The following is a 12829-nucleotide window of genomic DNA, read 5'->3' as shown; positions in this document are numbered from 1 at the left end:
TTGGTTCCCTTGTTCCAATGCCTATGGCAGTCAATATAGGTCCTCTGTAAAGGTTCACTCACAGACTCCAGGAGGAGGAGGAGGTGGCAGGACCTATATTCACCGATACGCAGGCCTCACACTAACTGGCATAGGTCACAGTAGAGATTCAAAGGTAGAAGGAGTAGCCCTTTCTCTGTTTACCCATCCACTGATATGATCCCCTCTGGGATGCCCATCCACAGTTTGGGGCCACCATCTTATCTGAAAAATTACAAATCAGACACCAGTGGAAAGATCTTTCTTTAAAGAAATCAGGACATGATACAGGATTGTTTTTTAGTCAAATGCATTATGCTTTGCTAAAGATACCCAACATAAAACCTTGGAATTCTGTATGTGAATCAATGTTCAAAAAGCTTTCACCCCCTGCAAAAGCAAAAGTCAAGCGACCACAAAGCAGTCAGGGACATTCTAGTTAACCATCATACTCTTCAAAAATGGACTGAAATGGAATAAAAATCAAAGGAACTAAAGACAACAAAAACATGATGTATGAAGTTTATGAAACTTTGCTAAGCACTGGTTTTCAGCATCTACCCAGAGTAGAACATGTCAAAGAATCAGATGCTCAAGTCAAAACAGAAACAAAGGACTGACATGTACAGAGACTGTTTACATAAGATAAAGAACAAAGCACTTTAGATTTTCTAATAAAAAATTTTTAAGTTAAAAAAAAGGGATAGCCCTTTCCAAGCAGACATCTCTCATCTCTTAATAGTCTTGCTCAGTAAACAGCTGGTCTTTGATTGTAGGTCACAATTATTTAGAGCACAGGTGTCAAAGTCGGTCCTCGAGGGCCACAATCCAGGTTTCAGGACTGCCCCAATGAATATGTATGAGATCTATTAGCATACAATGAAAGCAGTGCATGCAAATAGATCTCGTGCATAATCATTGGGGAAATCCTGAAAACCCGGCTGGATTGTGGCCCTCGAGTACCGACTTTGACACCCCTGATTTAGAGAATGCAAAAGGTGAGAGCCTTGTTAACAATACCTCAGAAAGCTCACCTAACTGCGGATACATTAATGCAGGCCTGTTAGCCACGTTGCTCTTCCTGGTGCTGGCAGCAGCTGGTCCCGTAATGTCATTTCATTGAAGTAAATTTTTTTAAAATTCAAAACATATTAAGTAAACATTTCTAGCTGTTGATTTTGTTGATTCTATAGCATATTCTGCATACCTTTTGATTTGGTGTTTCTCAACATCAGTCATGAGAGAAACGCATCTGAAAAAAAACCTCACACAAACCAGCACCTGATATTTCTGGAAGTAAATGAACGAATCCATTGATTAATTGCAAGTGAAACAAATGCTGATTTTCCACAAGCCTTACATTAAAGCAGGGGTGTCCAACCTTTTGGCTTCCCTGGGACCCATTGGCTGAAAAAAATGTTTCTGGGGCCGTACAAATACACAAATGCTGCAGCAAGACAGAGGAGGGAGCCGGCAAGACAGTAAACAACCAGGGGCAGCAGAGGAAAGCACTGTTTTGTCCTCGACCAGGGCCGCACAAAATACTTCACAGGGCCGCAGGTTGGACACCCCTACATTAAAGCTTTAAACACAAGAGACAATGCCATCACAAGGCTATACATGTGCAAGTGTGCAAACTGATGCATGATTCAGAAGCTCTCAGAGACTGTTTGCTTTCCTTAAGGTAAACATTACATTCTGGTTAATTAAAAGTCCTTTAATGCGATTTTGAAACTTCTCCCGGTACTGGTTGAACAGCATAATGCTTTCTGGCTCTTCCTGGAACCAAAACTTGTCAAACTCGTACATCAGATAACCTGTCACAAGAAACAAGATATGAGTTCTTTCCCACATCTACGGTTTTCTTTCCAAACCATTTTGACATATGAATACCTAACAGACTTTTGAGGAACTGAGGGAAAAATTTTTAGATTAAAGAGGTTTATTGCTATTTTATCAGATATATGTAGAGTTGGTAACTGAAGCATCATTTTCATGTACTAAGATGTTGTGAACAGATTTGCCTGCACCAGGGGTAGATTTTTTCTATGAATTCTGATTAATCTTACCCCCCAGTATACCATGCAGGGAAACATTGGCCATCTTCCCCTCCCTCCCCAAGTTCTGGCAGCTGAAATTAGCTGATCACCACCTAACTTTCTGGTTCACCACCATCCCTGTCTGCATGCAATATGGTACTTAATTGGCAGTTATTCCAACAAATAAATATAATAGAGAGATAATAAATAACTAAATTTTCAAACAAATATGCAAATCACACAAGAGAATTCAAATAAACAAAAATAAGTACGCAAAACAATTTAATTAATTGTGCTAATAATATAAACATCTAAAAACCAGTGGAAGGGGGTGGGGAGATACTTTTAATTTGAGTGCAATTGTTGGTTATGTAGAAGGGGGTATGATATATGTATTTGTCATCCTATATAATAAAACTCTTAAGCGCGCATGCGCACTTAGAGTTTTGATTCCTGGCTCCGTGAAGTGTGCCTCCCGTGCCGAATTCGATTTCGAACACGGAGGCAGGCCAGAACACGGAGCAACTCCCCCTCGCCGTCACTCACCACCAGAGTGCCGCCTCACTGCTGCCGCTGATTCGGAGGGGGAAGGGGGGCACAGGCGCACCTGCCAGCATCTTCTCATCTTCCTCACCCGCCCGCCGCGGCTCCTCTCTCGAACAGCACCAGGCAGGGATCGAGAGAGGAGCTGCGGCGTTGGCTTTGAATTGAAACACAGACGGGCGGGCAGCCCGCAGACAGGAGGTTGCCGAAGCCGGAAACGAAGCTTCCCGAGGGGGGTGGGGTATGGGACGGACGGCAAGCGACGGCGAGGGAGGGAGTGGGAGCAGGCCGCAGAGGCTGTCAGTGCCTGCAGGCCGCGGCGGCTTTAGGCAGATGTCGGTGGAGGGCAGACAAAAAATAAAGGAGGTAAGGGTTGCTGCTGGACATGGGAAGAGGTGCTGATGGACCGGGGGGGGAGGGGGGGCAAAAAAAAGGAAGGGAGGCCTATTGCTGGACAGGGGAAGAGGTGCTGATGGCCGGGTAGGGGGGTTGGCAAAAAAAGGAAGGGAGACCTACTGCTGGACAGGGGGAGCAAAAAAGAGGTGCTGATGGACAGGGGGGCAGAAAAAGGAAGGGAGACCTACTGCTGGACAGGGGAAAAGGTGCTGATGGACGGGGGGGGGGGAAAAAGGAAGGGAGGCCTACTGCTGGACAAGGGGAGCAAAAAAGAGGTGCTGCTGGACAGAGGAAGAGGTGCTGCTGGACGGGGGGGGGGGCAGAAAAAGGAAGGGAGGCCTACTGCTGGACAGGGGGAACAGAAAAGAGGTACTGCTGGACAGGGGAAAAGGTGCTGATGGACGGGGAGGGGCAAAAAAAAAGGAAGGGAGGCCTACTGATGGACAGGGGGAGCAAAAAAAAGGTGCTGATGGACAGGGGGAGCACAAAAAGGAAGGGAGGCCTACTACTGGACAGGGGGAACAGAAAAGAGGTACTGCTAGACAGGGGAAAAGGTGCTGATGGACGGGGGGACAAAAAAAGGAAGGGAGGCTTACTGCTGAACAGGGGGAGCAAAAAAGAGGTGCTGCTGGACAGGGGGGAAGTTAAAACAAAGGGAGAAGGGCTGCTGCTGGATAAGGGGACCAGTGAAGGGGTGGTGGTGGACACAGGGGAAGAAAAAGGAAGGGAGAATGGACAGGGGGAGCAGGCAAGGGGTGGTGGTGGACAGCCGAGGAAAAAGAAAGACAGAAAGAAAGAAATACAGAAACAGGCTAAGGAGAGAAATACAGACACACACACACATATTCTAGCACTCGTTAATGTAACGGGCTTAAAGACTAGTAAAATATAATTTGATAGAATTTAAGTGCTGTTAAAGTATACAATGTATGTATAATATGTTGCACTTATTTTGGTTTTAAAATGAATGAAGTTATTTAAAAAAAAAAACCAAAAACCAGTGGAAGGCAAGATATACAAAAAAATAAATAACTTATCTTATCTTAAATAAGTCAGCATATATGCCCCTGTAGTTTATTTGTAGTCCAAATGGAGGACAGGAGATGAAAACGTGCCAAAAGTTCTTAACCAACTGGAAAAGAGTGGTTTCCGTGTGCTACCAAGTCCCAATTTCTTCACACAGTGGTTTAAAAGTGCAAATATGTAGACAATCCAAAGCAGATTCAACTTCCTCGACACAGATCGTGTTTTAACAAGAATCTTTCTCAAGAGGAAGAAAAGCGCTGGAGAACAGGAAGCACACGGACAAAATCACCTATAACAATCAGCACTGAAGCTTACAAATAACTCAAAAAGTAATTCAAATAAATTAATCAAACACATTTTCTTGACTCTCTTACCGGGTGAGGAGGAGAGACTGACTTAACCAGGAGCAGCGATCTCAGGACTGCCGGATAGAGTTACATCAAACCTCACGAGAGTAGCAAAGTTAAATAGTATCATGCAGCATGACATAAATGTCCCAGCAAGGACTATCTGGCGGCCCAAATGTTTTCATCTCCTACCCTCCATTTGGACTACAAATGAACTACAGGGGCATATGCTGACTTATTTAAGATAAGGAGACCAAGCAGAAAAATTAACATCCATGGAGGTAAGCTTTGAAGACGTACACAAGCAGGCCTTCAAGGGTGGTGGCACAGGCCTTCAGGGGGGACAGGCAGGCCTTCAAGGGTGGGATGCAGGCCTTTAAGGGGGGGCAAGCCTTCAAGGGGGGAGAGACAGGCCTTCAAGGGGAAAACAGGCCTTCAAGGGGGGGAGAAAGGCCTTCAGGAATGGTGGCACAGGCCTTCAGGGGGAACAGACAGGCCTTCAGGGGTGGGGGGCCCTGGTGTAGAAGCACACAGAGGGAGGGAGGGAAGGGGGGTTCAAAGAGACGTACATATGCCGGACTTTGGGGGGGGAAGAAATAATGGGTCTAAAAATAGAGGAGAGGGAGAGAGATGATGGACAATGGGATTTAGAGAGGGAAAGAACAGAAATGGAGAGAAGTTGGACACAAGGGATGGTGTGGAGGGGGGTAGAGAGATACTGGATAGGAGGGTAGTTGGGAAAAGAAAGGGAGAGATGGTGAACCCTGGGGTGGTGGGGAAGGAGGGAGAGATGCTGGATCTGTGGAGGGAGACAAAAAAAATGAAAGATGCCAGACCTCCGGGGAGGGAAGGGAAATGGAAGGGGAGGACAGAGATGGCAGATGGATCGTTAGCACGGAGAAAGAAGAAAGAAAGAGACCCTGGCAAGCAAGCTATCAGAAGACAACTAGAGCCTGGGACCAACAAGATTTGAATAAATGACCAGACAACAAAATGTAGAAAAACAAATTTTATTTTCTGTTTTGAGATTACAATATGTCAGATTTGAAACGTGTATCCTGCTAGAGCTGGTGTTAGACCGCAAACTTGAGCTAGGATTTAACAGAGAGAAAAAGTCTTTTTTGTTTGTTTATTTTGTTTACACCACAGCGACAGTGTGGTTAAGAGAATGCAAAGGGGATGAAGAGGCTATAAAAGGGGTGAAGAGGCTATAAAATAAACCCACCAGGATGTTTGAAAAAAAAAAAACCAAAAACACCCAATTGGGCAGGAAAATCGAATCGAAAAACCAATTCAATAGGCTGAATCAAATCAATTTTTTTTTTCCTGAATCAGGCAGCACTAGTAGAGAGAATAACTAAGGAGTACAGGACAGCCCAGGGAGAAGGATGGCAGATTTTGTTGAGCAAACAAATGTACTACATCCATACCAAACAGGGTTCTGCCAACATCATTCCACAGAAATTTCACTTATTGGGTTGACTACTAAAATTCTTTATCATCTTGATCACCATCAGTCTGTTTTGCTTATTTCCTTATATCTATCATCTGCATTTGATACGATTGATCATAAGCTACTGCTGGTGCGTCTGTATGACATTGGAATCACAGACCAGGTCTTGGATTGGTTCTCATCTTTCTTTACAGAACGATATTCCAAGGTAGTATTTAATAAAACATCATCAGACCAATTTACAACTGATTATGGTATCCCACAGGTTTTGATTTTATCTCACCACTAGGCACTTGGTGAACACTCTGGGAGATGATGCCAGGCCAAAGGGTAGCACTCTGTATTGAAAATGCAGATTCCCCACCCAAAATCTGAGGTACTGACTGGAGGCCGGATGAATGGGGATGCGAGTGTAAGCCTCCTTGAGATCTAAAGCACAGTTACTTACCGTAACAGGTGTTATCCAGGGACAGCAGGCAGATATTCTCACATGTGGGTGACGTCATCTATGGAGCCCCAGCGCGGACAGCTTTTCAAGCAAACTTGATTGAAGTTTCAAGTTTGCTACACTGCACCACGCATGTGCATGCCTTCTTGCCCACTAGAGGGCGCATCCCACCTCGTGGTCCTCAGTTTCATAACTAGCAAAGAAGCCATCCTCGGGGAGGCGGGCGGGTTGTGAGAATATCTGCCTGCTGTCCCTGGATAACACCTGTTACGGTAAGTAACTGTGCTTTATCCCAGGACAAGCAGGCAGCATATTCTCACATGTGGGTGACCTCCAAGCCAACCAAAAAAGGGCAGGTGGGAGGATGGCAATTTAGGAAAACAGGTTAAGTAACACCGACTGGCCAAACCGGCCGTCGCTTCTGGACAAAGTGTCCAGACAGTAGTGGGAGGTGAACGTATGAACCGAAGACCAAGTGGCAGCTTTACATATGTCCTCCACAGGAGTAGATCGGAGGAAAGCAACCGAAGCTGCCATCGCCGGACCTTATGCCCCGTGACTCGACCCGGGAGTGTAAGGCCAGCCTGAGCGTAGCAAAAAGAAATACAAGCAGCCAACCAGTTGGACAAGGTGCGCTTGGAAACAGGGTGTCCTAGACGATTAGGATCAAAGGACAAAAACAATTGAGGAACCTTCCGATGAGACCTGGTACGTTGGAGATAAAACGCCAACGCCCTCTTACAGTCAAGCGTGTGGAGCGCCGTCTCGCCAGGATGGGAGTGGGGCTTAGGAAAGAACACAGGAAGGACAATGGACTGATTGAGGTGGAAATCAGACACAACTTTAGGTAAAAATTTAGGATGGGTGTGGAGAACCACCTTGTCATGATGGAACACAGTGAAGGGCGGATCTGCAACCAAAGCTTGCAACTCACTAATCCGTCGAGCAGATGTGAGAGCAATCAGAAATACCACCTTCCAAGTAAGGAATTTCAAGAGAGACTTGTCAATAGGCTCAAAAGGAGGTTTCATCAGTTGAGCTAAGACCACATTCAAATCCCAAACGACAGGAGGGGGCTTCAGAGGGGGACAAACATTGATTAGACCTTTCATGAAATGCGTCACCAGAGGATGAAGCGAAAGAGAACGTCCATCCAAGTGCCGATGGAAAGCCGAAATGGCACTGAGATGTACCCGGACAGAAGTCGTCTTCAGTCCGGAATTAGACAAATGTAGCAAATAGTCCAGTACCGAAGACACCGGGACCGAATCCGGATCCAGATGACGCGAGGAACACCAGGAGGAAAACCTGGTCCACTTCTGGGAATAACAAAGCCTGGTCGAGACCTTGCGCGAGGCTTCCAAAACGTCCCGCACCGACCGTGAAACCTGGACCGAAGTCAAGGGGAAAGGAACCAAGCGGTCAGGTGTAACGACTGAAGATTGGGATGTAACAGCGAACCCCGACTCTGAGATAGCAGAGAGGGAAACACAGGCAGAAGCAGAGGTTCCCTGACACTGAGTTGAAGAAGCAGGGAGAACCAGTGTTGACGAGGCCACCGAGGCGCAATGAGAATCATAGTGGCTCTGGACGATTTGAGACGAACCAACGTCCTCAAGATCAGGGGAAAAGGAGGAAACGCATAAAGGAACCTCCCGCCCCAGTCGAGAAGGAAGGCGTCCGCTTCCAGACGGTCCGGGGAGTACATCCGAGAACAATACAGGGGTAGTTTGCGAGTCTCCGGGGAGGCAAACAGGTCCACTTGCGGAGTCCCCCAGCGGTCGAAGACCTCGCGCAGGACTCTGGAGTTGAGTGACCACTCGTGCGGCTGGAGAAGCCGACTGAGTTTGTCTGCCAAACAGTTCTGTTCCCCCTGGATATAGACCGCCTGTAGGAAGATGTTCTGGGCGAACGCCCATTCCCAAAGGCGCAGAGCTTCCCGGCAAAGAGGCCAAGAGCCTGTCCCACCCCGCTTGTTCACATAATACATGGCCACCTGGTTGTCCGTGCGCACGAGGACTACCTGATCGCGGAGCAGGTGGCAGAAAGCTCGAGCCGCCAGAAAGATGGCGCGAAGCTCCAACACATTGATGTGACAACGTCAGTCCTCCACCGACCACAGGCCCTGGGTCCGCAGACCGTCGAGATGGGCCCCCCACGCGTACTCCGAGGAGTCCGTGGTCAGAACCTTGCGATGCGGAGGGACGAGAAAGAGCAAATCCCCGGAAAGATTCGAAGAGTCGATCCACCAACGGAGCGAGCGTCTCAAAGAAGGAGTCACCGTTATGCGAGAAGAGACAGGATCGCACTCCTGGCGCCACTGAGAGGCCAGAGTCCACTGAGGAATTCTCATGTGCAGTCTGGCGAACGGCGTGACGTGGACCGTAGAAGCCATGTGGCCCAGAAGCATCATCATGCGCTGAGCCGACACCATTGGCAGCTGAAGGATCATACGACCCAACCGAACCAAAGCCTCCAACCGCGGAGGAGGGAGGAATGAACGGAGGCGAACAGTGTCCAGCACTGCGCCTATAAACTGAAGTGATTGGGTCGGACATAACTGGGACTTGGGAAAGTTCACTTCGAACCCTAGTCGTTGAAGGAAGGCGATAGACTGTAGGGTCGCTGAGATAACCCCCTCCCTGGTCGGGGCCTTGATCAGCCAATCGTCCAGGTAAGGGAAGACCTGAAACCCCCGAGACCTGAGTGCTGCAGCAACTACCACCATACACTTCGTAAAGACTCGAGGAGACGAGGCCAAGCCGAAGGGGAGGACTCTGTACTGCAGGTGCAGCTCGCCCACCTGGAACCGCAAGAATTTGCGGAAAGCGGGATGCACCGGAACATGGGTGTACGCTTCCTTCAGATCCAGGGAGCACATCCAATCCCCTTCCTCCAAGAGAGGATATAATACCGGAAGTGACAACATCCGGAACTTCTCCCGGACCAGGAACTTGTTGAGTTTCCTGAGGTCTAGAATGGGGCGCAAGTCCCTGGTCTTCTTTGGGACCAAAAAGTAACGGGAGTAAAACCCCCGCCCCCGCTGGTCGGAGGGAACAGGTTCCACCGCCCGAAGCCTCAACAAGGCCCTGGCCTCGGCCATGAGGACGGGAAGCTGGGTCCGGTTGTATGAGCAAACCCCCGGTGAATGCTCCGGCGGCGCAGAGCAGAAATTGAGAGAGTAGCCCTCGGAGACGGTCCGGAGCATCCAAGCGTCGGATGTTATCTCGGTCCAGGCCGCGTAAAAGGACCGGAGTCGACCCCCTATAGGAAGGGGGTCCGGCCCCATCCGCCTATCCCGTCAAAAGGACGGCGCTGGCTTGGCGGGACCCTGCGCCGGAGTCTTGGTTTGTCCCCCTCTGCCCTGTCTAGGGGGGCGCCGAGACGGAGGCCTCGAAAAAGCCGGAGTCGACTTTTGAGGGTACCTCCTCGGGGGAGGCCGGAAGGGTTTTTGCGGCGTGGCTCGAGGCTTCGGACGGACCAAGGAGGCCAACGAGCGCTCCTGTTCCGAGAGCCGTTTGGTCGCCGCCTCCAGGGATTCATCGAATAATTCGGACCCCACGCAAGGCAAGTCCGCAAGGCGTTCCTGCAGGTTTGGGTCCATATCGAGGGTGCGTAGCCACGCCAACCGGCGCATACCTACTGCAAAGGCCGACACCCTCGATACCAGCTCAAACGTATCGTACACCGCATGGAAAAGGTACAACCACAATTGAGACAGGTTGGACACAAACCTGTCGAACCCTTCCTTGCGGGAGTCCGGCAAGGCCTCACGATATTGGGGCAGATCCTTTACCATGCCACGTAGATAGGAGGAAAATGTAAAGGCATAATTTAACGCCCTGGTTGCCATGAAGGAATTGGCATAGAGGCGACGACCAAACTTGTCAAGGGTCCGACCCTCCCTGCCGGGCGGAACCGCCGCAAAAACCCGGGAGGGCTGCGTCTTTTTGAGCGCAGACTCGACCAGTAAAGACTGTTGGGAGAGTTGAGCCTTCTCAAACCCCTTAGGTGGTATCGTCCTGTACTTAGACTCCATCTTGGACGGCACCGCTGCGACTGTAAGAGGTGAAGTCAGGTTCCTAAGCAAGGTCTGATGAAGGACCTTGTTCAAGGGCAGCCGAGGGGATTCCCTGGGGGGAGCAGGAAGGTCCTGCTCCTCGAGGAACTCCTTAGTATATTGCGACCCAGCCATGAGGTCCAGGCCCAAGGCACGCGCCATGTCCTGCACAAAACTAGAGAAGGAGGACTGCCTGGCCGGCGGGGAGGGAGTTCTCGACCTCTCCGCCGAACAAAAGGGGGAAGGCTCGTGAGAATAACGGGGCTCCCTGCCGGAACCTGAGCCCCATGAGGCCAGATCTAATGGTCTCGAGGGGGTCGGTGAACGTCTCCGCCTCGAAGAGCCCCTGGGAGACGTCCCAGGCGTCCGAGGTATGCCCCCTTTTCCTCGGCGAGGAGTCACGAGAACCCCCTCGCAGGGGAACGGAGAAGCCTCGGGTTGTCGAGACGAAGCTCCGAAACACGTAAGGCCTCGCCCCCCGAGCGGCGACCATGTCGCCGAGGAGAGCCTCGCGAACGCTTCGGCTTCCTCGGCCGACGCCTCGCTTGAGGCCGGCCCGAGGGCAAGGAACCCCGGGAGGACCTCGAGGAGGAGGAGGAGGAAATTCGTCTCACTCGGCGCACCTTGTCCCGGGGCCGAACGCTGCTCTCAGGCGGAGCCCCCGAGGTCGAGGGCAAGGTCGAGGCCGAGGTCGGTGGTGTCCCGGCAGCCGAGACCGAGGGAGTCGAGACCGAGGTCGCCGAGGTCGGAGCCCCCGAGGCCAAAGCAGTCGAGGTCGCAGCCCGCTGCAGTTGTTCGAGGGCGCCAGACAGCTCCGAGGAAATCAATGCTCGGAGCAGGTCCTGGAACGCCGGGATCCCAACCATGGTAGGCAGGTCCGAGGCCGGGGGATGCTCCCTGGAGGGCGACCTCGGTCTCGAGTATTCCCTCGGGCATTAGTGGCCAGAGTCTTGGGCGGGGCCGAGGACGACCCACCCGCCGCAGAGGAACTCGAGGATGGCTTCTTCGACGACCCTGGAGTCGGGGATGGAAAAGAGGACTTACCCGAGGCAGGTTTGGTCGCGGGCATCTGCTTTGAAGCCGAGATCGAGGCACGCGGCGACGCCGAGGGCGCGGAGTCCACTGTAAAAAGCTCCGCCATCCTGGCGCGGCGTCGACGGAGCGCTCTAGCCTGGAGAGTGGAACACCGATCGCAGGAATCAGTCGGGTGCTCGGGTCCAAGGCAGAGCAAGCACCATCGGTGGGGGTCAGTGATGGATAGTAACCGCTCACACCGGGTGCATTTCTTAAAGCCCGTCGAGGGACGGGACATGAAAAAGAAAGTGGCCGGGAACGAACGAAGTCCCGCGGCCGCGGCTCCCGGGAGCCCCCGGAGCCGAACGGAAGAAATAAAACCTTTTTTTCTTTTTTCGACGAAAAACGACGGACTAAACAGAAAAAACAATAAATAAAGCACAGCGACCGAGCTAAACAACCCAGACGCGGTGTCAGAAGGCTGAAAAATAGGAGCACAATTTCCACAGGGCTTCTGGCTCCGCGGAAAAAACTGAACTGAGGACCACGAGGTGGGATGCGCCCTCTAGTGGGCAAGAAGGCATGCACATGCGTGGTGCAGTGTAGCAAACTTGAAACTTCAATCAAGTTTGCTTGAAAAGCTGTCCGCTCTGGGGCTCCGTAGATGACGTCACCCACTTGTGAGAATATGCTGCCTGCTTGTCCTGGGATAAAGAACATAACCAATCGGTCTGATCTAGAAGGGGATAAAGGGATGCCAGGGTCAGCATGCAAAATTTTTCTTTGACTAAAAATTTGTTGAGAGCCCTGAGATCCAGAATGGGCTGCAGATCACCCGTCTTCTTCCGAACTAGGAAGTAACTGGAGTAAAAACCCCTGCTTTGCTGTTCCAATGGAACTTCCTCGATGGCACGGAGATGAAGCAGTGCTTGAGCTTCCTGAAGAAGAAGGGCGGTCTGGGATGGATTGAAAGGATACTCTCTTGGAGGAAGCTCTGGTAGAATCCGAGACAAATGAAGAGAGTATCCTTTCCTGATTATTGACAACACCCAGAGGTTGGATGTAATGGTCTCCCATTGATGGTAAAAATGATGGAGACAACCTCCTATGGGGGAAAGGGAGGACAGATGCAGAACAATGGAGGCTATGCTCTGTGTGAGACAGTCAAAAAGGCTGAGCAGCCTTAGGTGTAGCAGAAGGTTGAGGTTTCTGTTGCTTCTGCTGTTGTTGTTTCTTGGTGGGTGCTTGAGTATAAGGAGCCGCCCTTGGAGGATAACGCCTCTGGAAAGTTGGAAGAGGTCGAGAAGGATTTGCAGGAACTGGCTTAGGCTTCGGTCTGACAATGGAAGCGAAATATTTTTTCATGCTCAAACAACTTCTTGGTGGCGGCCTCTATGGACTTATCAAGGAATATTAGCCAGACAATCCTGAAGATTAGGGTCCGTGTCAATGGTGCGAAGCCAGGTCAGGCGGTGCATCGCTACT

General features: G+C 50.5%; 1 protein-coding gene across 5 annotated transcripts in view; it reads right to left on the bottom strand.

Moving 5' to 3' along the window:
- Positions 1-269: 269 nt before the first annotated feature.
- ELMOD2 (ELMO domain containing 2) overlaps positions 270-12829 on the bottom strand; it is a 139873-nt gene continuing 127313 nt past the window's right edge. For all 5 annotated transcript variants that reach the window (XM_033939720.1, XM_033939710.1, XM_033939701.1 and 2 more), the window contains one exon: positions 270-1835. In XM_033939720.1, coding sequence (XP_033795611.1) covers positions 1678-1835 — 158 coding nt within the window. In that variant the 3' untranslated portion in view covers positions 270-1677. The remainder of the gene's footprint in view (positions 1836-12829) is intronic.

Source organism: Geotrypetes seraphini, chromosome 1, assembly GCF_902459505.1.
Source record: "Geotrypetes seraphini chromosome 1, aGeoSer1.1, whole genome shotgun sequence".
Lineage (NCBI taxonomy): Eukaryota > Metazoa > Chordata > Amphibia > Gymnophiona > Dermophiidae > Geotrypetes > Geotrypetes seraphini.
Note: the sequence above shows the minus strand (reverse complement) of the source record. Positions and strands in the feature narration are given on the sequence as shown.